Below are 12,857 nucleotides of genomic sequence, written 5' to 3'. Positions count from 1 at the left end.
TTGAATAGTGCGTTATGTTTTGTTTGAGCTTTAAAGGGAAATATATTAGGATCGTCATTCTTTTCTTTCTTTTTCTAACTTTTTAAATAAAGGCTAGTTGGCAAGTACGTGAGAAGGTGTCAATTATAACATCTAATGTTGCTTACAAACAATTGTGGCTAAGGTGTCAATTATAACAGCTAATGTTGCTTAGAAACAATTGTGGCTGAAGGGCTTTCTTTGCATCATCATGCATGATAAAGTGCTCGTATCAAATACGACTTCGCGGAACTGCTGATCACGGTGGACCAAGAATTGATACTCGCATATACTCTGCATGTTCGAAAGAACGAGCAATGTCCTAATAAGTTGGAGGGAACTGCTGATCACGGTGGACAAAGAATTCGAGGAAATTGGATTATATGGTGAGCAGCTAGCTTCTCTCTGTCGATGATGTTGCTAGCATCCCATCTCTTTCTTACTTGGAAGTTGAGGCTTTGTCGGAACCGTACCGTCGTTTCCTGCCAAGACCTTGTACTTGTCTTTGCGAGTGAAACTTGTGCACTCGAATCCCAAGGTACCTGCCAGGACTCGTTGTATGTAGTTTGCAACGTCGTGAGAACTTTTCCCTCCTCCACAGGTGAGCTCATTTGGAAGCTTATTGAGAAATGTGACTTCATACGCTGGACTTGGGTTCATGAAGAAGTAAAAAGGATCCATGCCTTTCCAGCCTCGAGCTGTTGTCCCATGGAACATGCTCATACGATTCACCATGGCTACAGGGACAATTTGATCGGTGAGTTCTGCAAAAAGAGCGCTAAAGCGGAGAAGGAAAGGCTCCCTGCACGTGGTGCCTTCGGGACAGATGACAAGATCTCCTTCCTCGAGGAGTTTCCTGATATTAGCTGCGTCTCTCTCGCGGTCGCGAGTGAGCCTCACAGTTCGAATTGGAGAAATGAACTCAGAAAGGCGAGATATGGAATAAGTCACCGCTGTGATGGGTCGTCCTAGAGCTGTGGATAGAAAGATGGGATCCAGGAGAGACCTGTGAGAGCACACAAAGAGCACACCAAGCTTGCCGGACTTCTTCACGTCAGCTGGAGGTTTGCCTTTGACAATCACGCGTACTCCAAGAGCCCAGAAGGCATGGTAGACTATTTTCATTGGGAGCAGTGATCCTGCTGCAATCCGAATTATGGAAAGAAGAAAGCCGAAAGGGATCCAGAGTAGGATCAGCAAGGCAAGCAGTGGAGTCGGCGTTGCCACCAATCTACCATCATGGAATACGATCGGTTTAAGGAGCTTGTCGCCACTTACAGCTTCGATCGCAGAGTCGGGAGGGACGATGTACCCCTCCTGCGAGATATAGAAAGTAGTGTGAGCCATTGAGCATATAAAGATGTAAAAAAACAACGTACTAGAGGAGAGATAATCTGGGTGTGAGAGTGAGAGTTAGAATGAGAGAGACCTTGCAAAGTTCCAAGTATGGGAAATCGGTCTTACGGTCGCCGAGCCCTACGTCTGGCGTCTCTTGTGGGAAGGCCTCGTTCATTGCGTTCTTCTTGTTGTCTCCAACCAGGACGCCTGGTTGGTTGACAAATCCAGTGGCTCTTCCTCTCACCACTCCAATCTCTGTGCCGATCACAAGATCAGTTCCAAGGTACTCCTTCAAGAACGGCTCAACCATGATGCGAGGATTGGCCGTGAGCACGCAGCGTTTTCCGAAAGAAGAGAAAGCTTTCCACGTGTCGGGATGCACGTCTGCAGAGTAGAACTTGGGCAGCACGCCACGGGCGACGGACTCGATGTCCACCACCTTGACGCCAGCGAAGGAGGCAAAGATGAGCACCTGGATGCCAGCAGACTCGGAGACGAAGTGGTAGAGCAACCAGGCGAGGGGAGCGACTAGGATGAGGGAAGCGGCACGAAGGAGACCGCCAGTTTCGAAGGCGATGAGCATGAAATAAGGGAAGGAGCTACGGCCACGGAGGAGGGTGCCATCGAGGTCGGAGACGACACATTGGGCTTCTCTACCGGAGGAGATACACTTCTGGACGGGGGGGAAGGATGGCAATATACGAGTTGCAGACTTCGACATGGTGCTATCAAATCTCTCTCTCTCTCTCTCTCTCTCTCTCTCTCTTTGTCGTTCTGGCTCTCACTCTCGCTAAGTTCGATTGCTTCTCGCTGTCCTTTCTCTGCTCTCTCTCTCTGGCTCTCTAGTGGCTCTCTCTGTCGCTCTCTGCTTGTGTGTTGTTCTGCACCTCCTTGCAGTTAGGGAGTGTATCAGCTGAGAAAAATGTGGTTGCGCACTCCATAGCTAGCTCTTGGTGTTGATCTGCCCGATCGAGTGACAGCGTTTATATAGATAAATGTTGAGAAGTTTGTGGAGCACGCGCTACAACAAGAAGCCAAATTTTGGGTACACGTTATAAAATGGAGCTGTGGAACCTAAGACTCGCATTTTGTCATGCAGATCATACCTTACGCGATGCAGGCCCGGGCCGGGTCTGTCGTGTGGCTTTCCCGGGACAAAGACGGTCCTGAGACCATCGTCCTTTGTGTTTGGCTCTCCACCCTTGTTTTCTCTGCACTCCTGCCTTGTAGTTTTCTTGACACTTGTTTTCTCTGCACCCTTGTTTTGTCTATGGAGTCTGGACACTCCCTCCTTGTTCTTAACACTCCCTCCTTTTGTGTCTGTTGGTTTTGGGTTTTTCAATAGTTTACATGAAATGTGACTACTGTTATTAAATGTATCAATTGCGTTAATGTTATATTCTTTTCCTTTTGTTGCATGAAATACCTTTTTGTTGTGGTTATTCATTTCCAAGTTTGTGTGAAAAAGTTGGGTCTTGTGGTGGTGGACGGAAGCAGTGGTCGTTTATGTATTTTATTTGTTCTGGAGTGTGTGCACATATTCTGAAATTATTGAGTGCCTATATGAATTTGTTGTTGTTTTGTCACCTTGGTTGTTTTAGCTCGTAGCATTTTGGTTTTGTAAGCTAGTACGTGTCTTCTATTGTTTCGACTATCTCTTTTTCTTGTTTGAATACCCAATTGTCTCTTATTGGTTTGGCTTGGTACAAGTCCCCTGAACAAATGACATTGATGCCACCGAAGTATTCCGTGTGGTTTCTTTTGAATGTACGCAAGCAAAGGTCTGCAAAATCTAAAGTTCATTTACCAACTAGCGAAATCTCATCAAATACAATAAGTTATTCTTGTTCATACAGGCGAATAAGTGTATCTAGTTTTTCTCTAGCCAAGCTTGTTAGGTCCTTTGTTTGTAGTGGTAAATGAAGTGCAGAGTGAATAGTGAGCCTTTTTATGTTGTATGCCGCTTTTCCTCTATAGGCTAACATTAGGACGTGTATCAAATTATAATCTATGTTTTGTATCATTTGATTGTAATAATGTCCAACAAACCTTGAACTATGAGCATCAAAAGATATGTTTTCCCTATTCTAGCCCCACCTATTAAAAACACATGTATTTTTTCGTTTCGTTTTATTCGTTTTCGTATCATAATGTCATCGAATGTTGTCTTTGTTCAAAGTTTAATGATCGAATCATTTTGAAGTACTCGTCATTCTGCGTGAGAATTTGTTTTTTTATAGGAATTACAAATTTGTTGTTCAATGCTTTCTGCTATTTCGCCTTCATGTCTAATGCAATGTCGTATTTGGGGAAGCTATGCTCTTGTGATGTGTCATTTTTACTTTCTGTATCATCATGCTTGTTGATTAATAATCTATCGCATGCATTTGTTTCTTGATCGTTGTCGTCATCTTTTGTATATAAAGCTCTATTTTTTGCAATTGTTTGATATCGAGCATTATAAGCCTCTTTCCAAGATCCATGTGTTAATAATTTATGTTCTTCATTGTTTTTTAAAGGAAAGAATAATAGTAGCTGTTCACAATAATAGTGCTCTGGATCTTTTATTGCATTAAACTTGATGAATCTTATGATTTTTATTTTTTTCCTTTTTTTTGATGGTGCTGTTTTTTTTATCGTACTCCGTAACAAATGTTGCAAGGCAAATGTTGTTCATGTTTTCTCTTTTTTTATATTTGTCTATGATAGTTTGACATGTAATATCTGTTGATTCAATGGGGAGTTGTTGCAATTATTGTTTTCTTTTAAGAATGAGAGCTCTATTTTGTTGATGATTTGTGTTTATGATGGAAAATTCTCTTGTTGTTCTGTGTAATGGTAAGGATAGAGTAATAAAAGATGCTAATTGTGCACTCATTTGTTGTGCATGCAAAAATATGTTACCCATTGCTTGTAATCTATAATGTGTGTTACTGTCATTTTTGTGCAAGGTTTCATTGTTTGTCAGAGACTTGTTGTTATTGTGTTATCCATTTTTGTCATATATGAAGTGCAATATGTTGTAGGTGAGTACGGATCGATAATGTATTGTATGTCCATGTTTGTTGTCTTTTGATTGTCTTTTTAAGAACAGAGTTGTTTTTGAAATTGATGAACGTAGTGCTGGTATATATGTTGAAATGTGAATTCCAATATCGACTATCCATTCAGCAAATGTCATTTGTGTGTCAAGTTCTATAGGATTAATACTTGTAGAAATCGATTGATATATTTGTTTGTAACTATGAATCATGCTTTGTGATAGAGGTTCTAGTATCATTGTCTCATGTAGTGAAGGCTTTGGATAGTGAAATCTGCAATTGTTGCTATTGTTTTTTTTCCAAGTGAATATGTGTTTATGTGTTTGTATGTCTTTAATGTTTGTTGGTAACAGGCTCCTATTGCATGTTATGTATTTGTCAATAAAGAAGATGATTTTCTCATCCTCATGAATACCATATATAGGTCCATCTTGTACCCATAAAATTCTATGTTCATGCTGGCTTCCTCTATTTTGGAATTCTGTAACGAAAGGTAGTCCATGAAATTTTCGAGTAATTGTTTGTCTTTCATTATCAAATTTAGGATTTTTTGGAGTTTATGTGTGCAATATCTTGCACATATTGTCGGGTTATCTCTTATTAGTTCTCTTATTGTCGCATTTGAGTCTTTGTCTTTCTGTTGTGTTTTGTTGTTGTTTAAGTACTTTTGTTGTAGACATCTTGTCAAAGGTTCGCAGAATCTTTTTGCACACGATAGCATCATAAAAAAGGGTTGGGCATCCCAATTGTCTCATCATTGCAAACACATCTTTCCGGAGTTTCTCTTTGTAACCTAGCGAAGTCCGCAAGTTCTCAAAGTCCTTGTATTCTATTCTAGATTTTGAAATAGCGTCAATGTTTGTGTCATTCATAACATCCTTTGCATATATTGTTTTATTTTGTAGTGCTCCTTTATGCAGACGAACCTAAACTGATTGCATGACCTTATGATTAAAACTTTAATTGATTTGAAGAACAAATTTGGTATATTTTGTGAGAAATGCAAAGATATATGTGTTAATTCCCATTTTTCTATGTCTTGGTATGTTAGCCTTGTGTTTCCAATTTGTCTTTCATGCCCAAAAAACAATGTTGGAAAGTTTAGCTCTTCAATGTGTTTGTCTTGAAACAAACCTAATGGTGTGTTGCCTTCACAAGGAGCGACATATCTGACATCTATTTCGTAATCTACAGCTTGTTCAACTATAATAAGATTATATATTAATGTGTCTGTGTAAGTGTCGTCGCTTTCCTCACCATTAGCCTCGTCATTAATGCTACTGTCTTCTTCCATTGTCTGATCACCATGTATTATTTGTTGCAAATGTTCATTCCATTTGTTGTTTATTTCAACATTGTTAGCTTTATAGAGCGGTGTTTGAATAAGGGTATGTAGTGCTCCCATCAGGACATTCGGATGAACTTTTTCGAGAAGATATGTACTCTTATATTGTAGTTTTTTCTTGATTCCAAGGATTATGGATGAGTCATCATTAATGAATCGTGGCAAGATACGCTATACTTTACTTATATTAGTAGAAACAACATTAATAATGCTACCCTATACACCATACTGTCCACCGTGCGATAATTCTTTGATTTGAGTAAATGCTATTCTGGTGGCAACCTATCGCTCCTCGATGTCGTTTAGAATTGTTATAGTAGGTATTGCTGCATTTTGTTGAATTTGGGTGGGAACAAAATACTTTGGCAATGTGTTTACCCATATGGCTTTCTTACACTCTATGCAAATACGTTCTTTTTTTGCACAAAATGCTATTTTATGTTTTCTTTTGGCCATTATCCAAGCATGTGTGTCTTCTTTAAGATATACAGTTTGTTTTTTGAACAATAAACGCTCGGAAGATATGCATGCATGTGTTGGAGTATCTCAAATTGGGTCAATATATGCACGTACATATTTTGTAGGAGTTTCAAATATTTCTGAGTACTTTGCTAGTGTTATGTAATCATTTCTTAGAGATGTACGCTTTATTTTTTTGGTTGTCGAATTGCTTGTAGCAGTTAGAGTTATCATTGCTTCTATTGTTTCAAGAGAATGAGGACATTGCTTGGTTCTATTGATGTGATTACTGTTTTGAGCTGTGGGTTCTTTTGTCAGTGTCTGGATTGTAGCATTGTCTCTTTTTTTAAAGTTTGGGATTTTACATCTAGTAGTATTGGCACGTATTGTAGTCAATGGATACTTTTTGCATAAGATGTGCACTATGGTATTTGTTGAACTGTAGTTGTTTGTTTTAATAATCTCCTCCAAACTAAGGACCATGGCTTTTGTCTAATGAGTGTTCTTCTTGTTGATTGGTTGCACCATGCCTATGTATGTAAATATTTCAGGATGTTTTATTGTAACTTATACTTCTTTTGTTTGTTTTGGAAGCTTTGTAGGCACTAAATTATCATATTTTATTTTATCATTAGTATGATACATTTGCAGTTTAAGACCGAAAGTGTTGAATAGAACATGTTGCAAGAATAGGTCATCAGCGTAGTAGCAATAATGATCATGTAGCAATCCTTGAAAGTATTCTTCAGTGTTGTTAATGTGTGAGTAAAGTTGTTTAAAGATGCATGATTTAAAGAATTGTAGCCCCCATTCCTCGTGTGCAAATGTAGTTGTCTATAGCAATTTGTATCCTTCAGACTAAACTATTTTTTTTAGTGCTATAGGCATCATATGAAAGTGCAATATGTAAGATATGGATGTAAACACATATTTGTTTTGTGGATAAAGGTTGTAGAAAGAGTGAGGACAGAGTCTTCAATGTGAATTTCATTCAAGGAAATATAGTTGCTTCTTTGTGAGTGTCCACTTTCCATAGCGAGACCTGTAGGGGAAGTTCGTACGTAGAATACTGGTGTCTTGAACTTGATTGTAGATGTGTTGAGATGCCTTTTGCAATCACTCGATGAATGTGTGTATGATAATTCGAAAAGTATTTGAAAGCAGTAAACTAAAGTGTTTAATTGTATTGTCGCATGCTATTCGAAGATAACATGACAGCTTAAAAAAATTTAAGATTTATTATTAATATAGATGGTTTTTATTATAAATCATGTATTTTCTACTTTAAAAATTCAGTAAACTGATTTTTAAGTGCGAATATGAAGTTATTGACCAAGCATAAAATCGTATGTAATAGAGGTAGAGAGGATAAAAGTTATCTATTCGAAAGGAGTCCCAAATTTCCAAAAAGGGTTGTACAAGAAAGAAAAAGCCCCTACAATGCAAGGATTTGTTCTTGTATAAGCAAACATGATTTTCTATTATCAAAATGAAGCATTGTAGTTGAAATAATGATTATGATAAGACATTGGCAAGCCATTTAAGTATAAAGTTTACATATTGCTAATAACACGAATGGTTATTAAATTTATAGGGTAATAAAGTTCAAATACTTGTAATTTTTTGAATTATCACTAATTTTCAAAAGACAACACTGTAGCACGTTGCCTGACATGCAACCGAGTTATGGTCTTGGAGAAAATTCCAAAGGTGAAAGGCATTATTACCAGTCTAGATGGTGGAACTATAGATATCATGTTGAAAGACATCTGGGTTGATAAAGTCCTGGACTTGCTGCGCCCATTTATTAAGATGCTGGAGGATGGTACGCAATACCTGAAGTCCGAACTCTTCAACAAGAAAATTGAAGGCAAGTTTTTAGTCAATATGCATGGTGCGGTTGCAAGGTTTATTCCGTTACGTAATGTTCCTATCTAGCCCTTCCGACCATGATGCTTCTACCACAATGTGTTATAGTACTGTGTGGTTTTTTAGTTTGTGGTTTTTCTTTCGCCCTGTACAACGAACGGTTTCACCCTTAACACACACTTTTCCGTTGTACAACACTATTCCACCATGTTCATTTCTTTGTAAGAAGCACAGAGACTTAGTGCTTCAGTAGCAGAGTGCTTTGCTTTGAGAAGGATAAGATACACTTTTGTAAATATGTCTTGTTTTTATACAAAGGAAAAAAAAATTTGTACATAGAAAAGGCTTGTACATTCTTATTGTTTCATTTCTTATTAATAATATGTAATGTAAAGTTCATTCTTGAATGGTTTATCAAAGTTTTATGCTGTTTCGCATTTCAAGTACGATGGTTTATTCTCATAATTGTTAGTTATACACTTGCAAAATTTTCATATAAATTTAACATCCATGCATCTTCCTTGGTTTATACTTTGTTTTGCTTCAGAAGTAGAATGATTTGCTTTTAATAAATGGACATGATATACCCTTGTACATATGGTTTATTTTTATTCAAACTGGAAAAAGTTCGACGTTTCTTCTTACTTCGTTTATTGTTAGCAATATGTAAAGTTTACTCTTAAATGGCTTCTCAATATTTTAATGTATTTAAAATTTCAACTACAATACTTCGTTTCAAAAATAAAAAATCAAGCACCCATAGAAATTTCATGCTCATAATGCCTGAATTTTAAGAAGTAATACATTCAAATGAGTACTTATTAATTTCTAAAAATCTAAGTAATTACTTCAAGCACATAAACACATTTACTCTTTCTTTTCCATGGTCTTGTTCATTCTTGAATGGTTTATCAAAGTTTTATGCTGTCTCACATTTCAAGTACGATGGTTCACTCTCATAATAGTTAGTTATACAGTTACAAAAAATTTCATTATAAATTTATTACCCCTATAAATTTAACACCCATGCATCTTCTTGGTTTATACTTTGTTTAGCTTCAGAAGTAGAATGATTTGTTTTAATAAAAGTACAGGATATTCCCTTGTACATATGGCTTATTTTCATTCAAACTAAAAAAAGTTTCCTCTTGCTTCGTGTATTATTAGCAATATGTAAAGTTTACTCTTAAATGGCTTCTCCATATTTTAATGTATTTAAAAACTAAACTATAATGCTTCGTTTTGATAATAAAAAATCATGCACCCATAGAAATTTCGTGCTCATAATGCTTGAATTTTAAGAAGTAAAACATTCAAATAAGTACTTATTAATTTCTAAAAATCTAAGTAATTACTTAAAGCACATAAACTTTTTTTAATCTTTCTTTTCGATGCGTTATCAAAGTTTTATGCTTCTTAAATATAGGTTCGTAGAGTGTCGAGTTGATTTCAATGACATTAAGCACACCACTCACCTTCATACAAAATGTTGACGAAGTAAATTATCAATAGAATCAGATAAATCCACTAAGTATCGCAAATGTTATGAAGTAGTAGAGCGTACTTGATTGCCGTAGCCTATGTGTTGAATGTGATGGTGGAAGACACATGCCAACCTTGCAGAGATAGATGGAATTTGAGCTGCGACTAGAATGGTTTGATCTAACATGTTTAGTGCGATGGGCTGGCTATTCTTCTTTACACCAACATTCCTCAGTATAAAGTGACAGGAATAGATAGCTTTAAATCTTTTTGCAATCTTCACATGTCGGAACGTCTGTTGCTCCAAAATGTCAGCTGTTTCAAACAAGGAAAAATCAAAATAGGTTTTAAAAGGACAAAAGAGAGGCTAAGATCTACATTATGCATAATAGTTAGAGAAGAGTTAATTGCAATAAGCAAATACCGTTATAAGTCCTCCACATCCTCACCATCACCAACAATTAGCTCATCCATCTGTCGAATTGAACTGCCAAGCTTGATGACTATAACTGCAACTATTGCCAAGGGGAGATAATTTACCTCGCTTTTATTTATAAGCTCTTTACATTCTTCCTTTTACTTGCAAATCTTGGGGGGTGCACTACTAAGAAGCCCTAGGTATCATGTGCATTCAAGGGGCATTAAAAAAACCCCTCAACTAAAATTTTTCTATAGATAAAAACACCCCTCTTTACTTAATATGAACTAAGTGATTTTTTTCTAGAGTTGAATTAAAAAACCCCTCATGTTACTATAAACTTGTTAAATTTTTTCAAAATGTTGAATTAAAATACCCCTCCTTTTGAATGCACATGGAACACTAAAATTTTGTGAGGTGAAACCCCCAAGTTGCAAATGGTTGTTGTTGGGACGAACATTGGATTAATTGTAAATGGCTCAGACCGTTTGATCTTGATGGAAGGATCGAAACCAACATGAAGTCAGCCATTCCTCCGTCATTCCGAGTATTTCTATTGCATACAGAATAGTTGGTTATTCTAATACAATCACCAACATTAAGGGTTTTGATGAAATCCGCATAGTAGACCTCACCTATTGGGAGGGTGATGCAGCCATTCCCCTCTCTGTGAGTAATATCTAGCTTTAAGCTTTTGGGGTAACCGAAATTCTGTAAAGTCCATGTGCCATACTTGTTAAGAACTCTTCCTTCAAATATTCCATTTCTAATGGACAAGTCAATTTCATCAATTGATAAAGGCCTATCAATCGGAGAATCCTCAATGTCTATACTTGCTTGATCCAATGATTCTAAGGATAAGATATTGGGAGATCTCTCATCCTTTGGGGCCTTTAACTTCATTCTCTTGTCATCTCTCCCATCAACATTCGAAAAGTAGCACTTCATGGAACATTTATCAATGGTTACAATAGCACAACTGGATGATTCTACATCAGCATCATAGCCACTAGCGCCTTCACCTTGGACGAAAGAGTTGCTTGACTCTATAAAAACAAGCATTGTTCTAAATTTTATTATGAACTAGATACTATAAATTTAGCTTATAAACCATTCATCACGAAAGTACTACTTCCATATGCAATTTTAAAATTTAGATTTTAAAATACTTCTTGCAATAGCACTTTAAAAAGATCAAGCTTAAAGATAAAAGGAAATTCTTAGCATATATATTTGAAGCCTCTTCCAACATAACATTATAATAGGAAAAAAAAATTAAGGTATTCTAAAATTATTATGTCGACATGTTCTTGTAACAAAGCTTGGATTTTATTACTTTCAGTGCTATGTACAACATGTGTAATGTATACCACTTACCTTGAAAGTGATATGTATAAACTACACCACTTGGCTTGAAAGTGATATGTACAACAGTATGTATACATTGTACTACTTAGCTTGAAAGTGCTAACTGTACAAGTGCATGTGTGTACACTCCAAAAGACCTAATGCCCTTGTGGTTTCATAGTACCAAGGCTTCATCGTACTCTTGTTTTTGGTTTTTGTATACCTGACAACCTTTCTCTTCTATCCCTTCTTTCTAGCATTGATGGATCTCAAGTTTGAAAATCCATCGGAAGATGTAGTCTCTGGAGACATCATTAGAAGTGACTGCTAAAATTCAACACCTTGTGTTCAGCTCCTAAGTTCTTAAGATGGTGTATAAATAGTGTAGTAGTTTCTCAGTGCAACCATAAAGCTTGAATTAAAAACCAGTGTGACAGTATAAGATATTATCAAGTCATACATTAAATACCTCACATAGTTTAAGTGAAGAAGTCATTCTATGCACATTTCATTTATTATATGAAATTTAACAATATCAAAGCATGATTTACCATTTAGAACGAGTACCGATGAACAACGTGCAATCAATTCAACATTGGGATGAACAAAACTAGGTGCACATGCATTCATAATATACGAACCAACAACTGATGAATCTAAAATATAAAACATTTGTGTTATAATCTAGTGTTGAAAATTCATTGTCCGAAAAAAACCTGCTGGTAAATTATGTCTGCTATCTTTGGTACATCTTGCTATTGCTTCAGGTAAAAAAAGAGGGTACAAACATGTACACCACTAAAGCCACCCCAAAAACAAAAAAACCTAATTGGAACAAAAAGCCTTTATATTATTCTGAAAGCCACTCTTTACGTCCAAGTTCTGAAAACCACTTTGTGTATCTCTATTCTAAAAGCCACTGTCTACGTTCACATATAGTTGGGCTGTAAAAATTTCAAGGATGTAAGAGCCTAAGATAGAAACTCTATGAGATAATTATAAGTAAACAGTCATATGATCATGGGGTAAAACCGACAGCTCACATCTAAGCCTTTACATTTCATTAATTTGCGTGAAACTCCTAAAGTAATACGAGATACAAGGTACACTTAGTAGTAGTATTGTGTGATGTGGACTGTAGTGGCCATTAGCATCTCTCTTGAGTTTAAATGCCCAGTTTTCCCATGTGGCACGCTTGTCTTTAGGCAAGTCACACAACTCCTAAGTGTCATTATGAGAATTCAAGCTAACTCAAATCTCATTTTAGGTTGAAAAGCAAATGGCTGAAAGCAATAATTATGTGTTGCCATCATCTTTAGGGATGAAAAGCGATGTATTTTCCAGAGTACACATCCCCTACAAACATGTTTGGAGAATCATGCTTAATTGCGCTCAACCCTTAACGACTGTAGATTTCACACTAGAAAAAAAGACCTGAAAATGAGTCAAATATGTTTAGAATTGACTACAAAAGAGCAATCCAAGTTCGAATAGCTGAAAACTTAGATATAGCAATAGCAGGTGTCAGATGCAAAACTAG

General features: G+C 36.6%; 1 protein-coding gene across 1 annotated transcript; it reads right to left on the bottom strand.

The window, feature by feature from the left end:
* Positions 1-438: 438 nt before the first annotated feature.
* Positions 439-2,077, bottom strand: LOC147895696 (glycerol-3-phosphate acyltransferase RAM2-like). The gene is made up of 2 exons (XM_087382776.1): positions 1,448-2,077; positions 439-1,335 (listed from the first exon to the last, which is right to left on the bottom strand). Exons 1-2 carry the CDS (start codon positions 2,075-2,077, stop codon positions 439-441), a joined length of 1,527 nt encoding a protein of 508 aa, XP_087238902.1.
* Positions 2,078-12,857: the final 10,780 nt, after the last annotated feature.

This window comes from Dipteris shenzhenensis, chromosome 12 (assembly GCF_047967505.1).
Source record: "Dipteris shenzhenensis isolate YYH24624 ecotype China chromosome 12, Dip_SZ_1.0, whole genome shotgun sequence".
In the NCBI taxonomy this organism is placed as follows: domain Eukaryota; kingdom Viridiplantae; phylum Streptophyta; class Polypodiopsida; order Gleicheniales; family Dipteridaceae; genus Dipteris; species Dipteris shenzhenensis.
The sequence above is the reverse complement of the archived record's forward strand: the minus strand, read 5'-3'. Positions and strand labels throughout refer to the sequence as shown.

What these genes read in the sequence shown, in the direction of transcription:
- LOC147895696 (XM_087382776.1), bottom strand. Translation starts at nt 2,077, where the DNA reads ATGTCGAAGTCTGCAACTCGTATATTGCCATCCTTCCCCCCCGTCCAG. An exon ending in CATACTTGGAACTTTGCAAG is followed by an intron (nt 1,336 to 1,447) that starts GTCTCTCTCATT and finishes TATATCTCGCAG; the next exon opens with GAGGGGTACATCGTCCCTCC.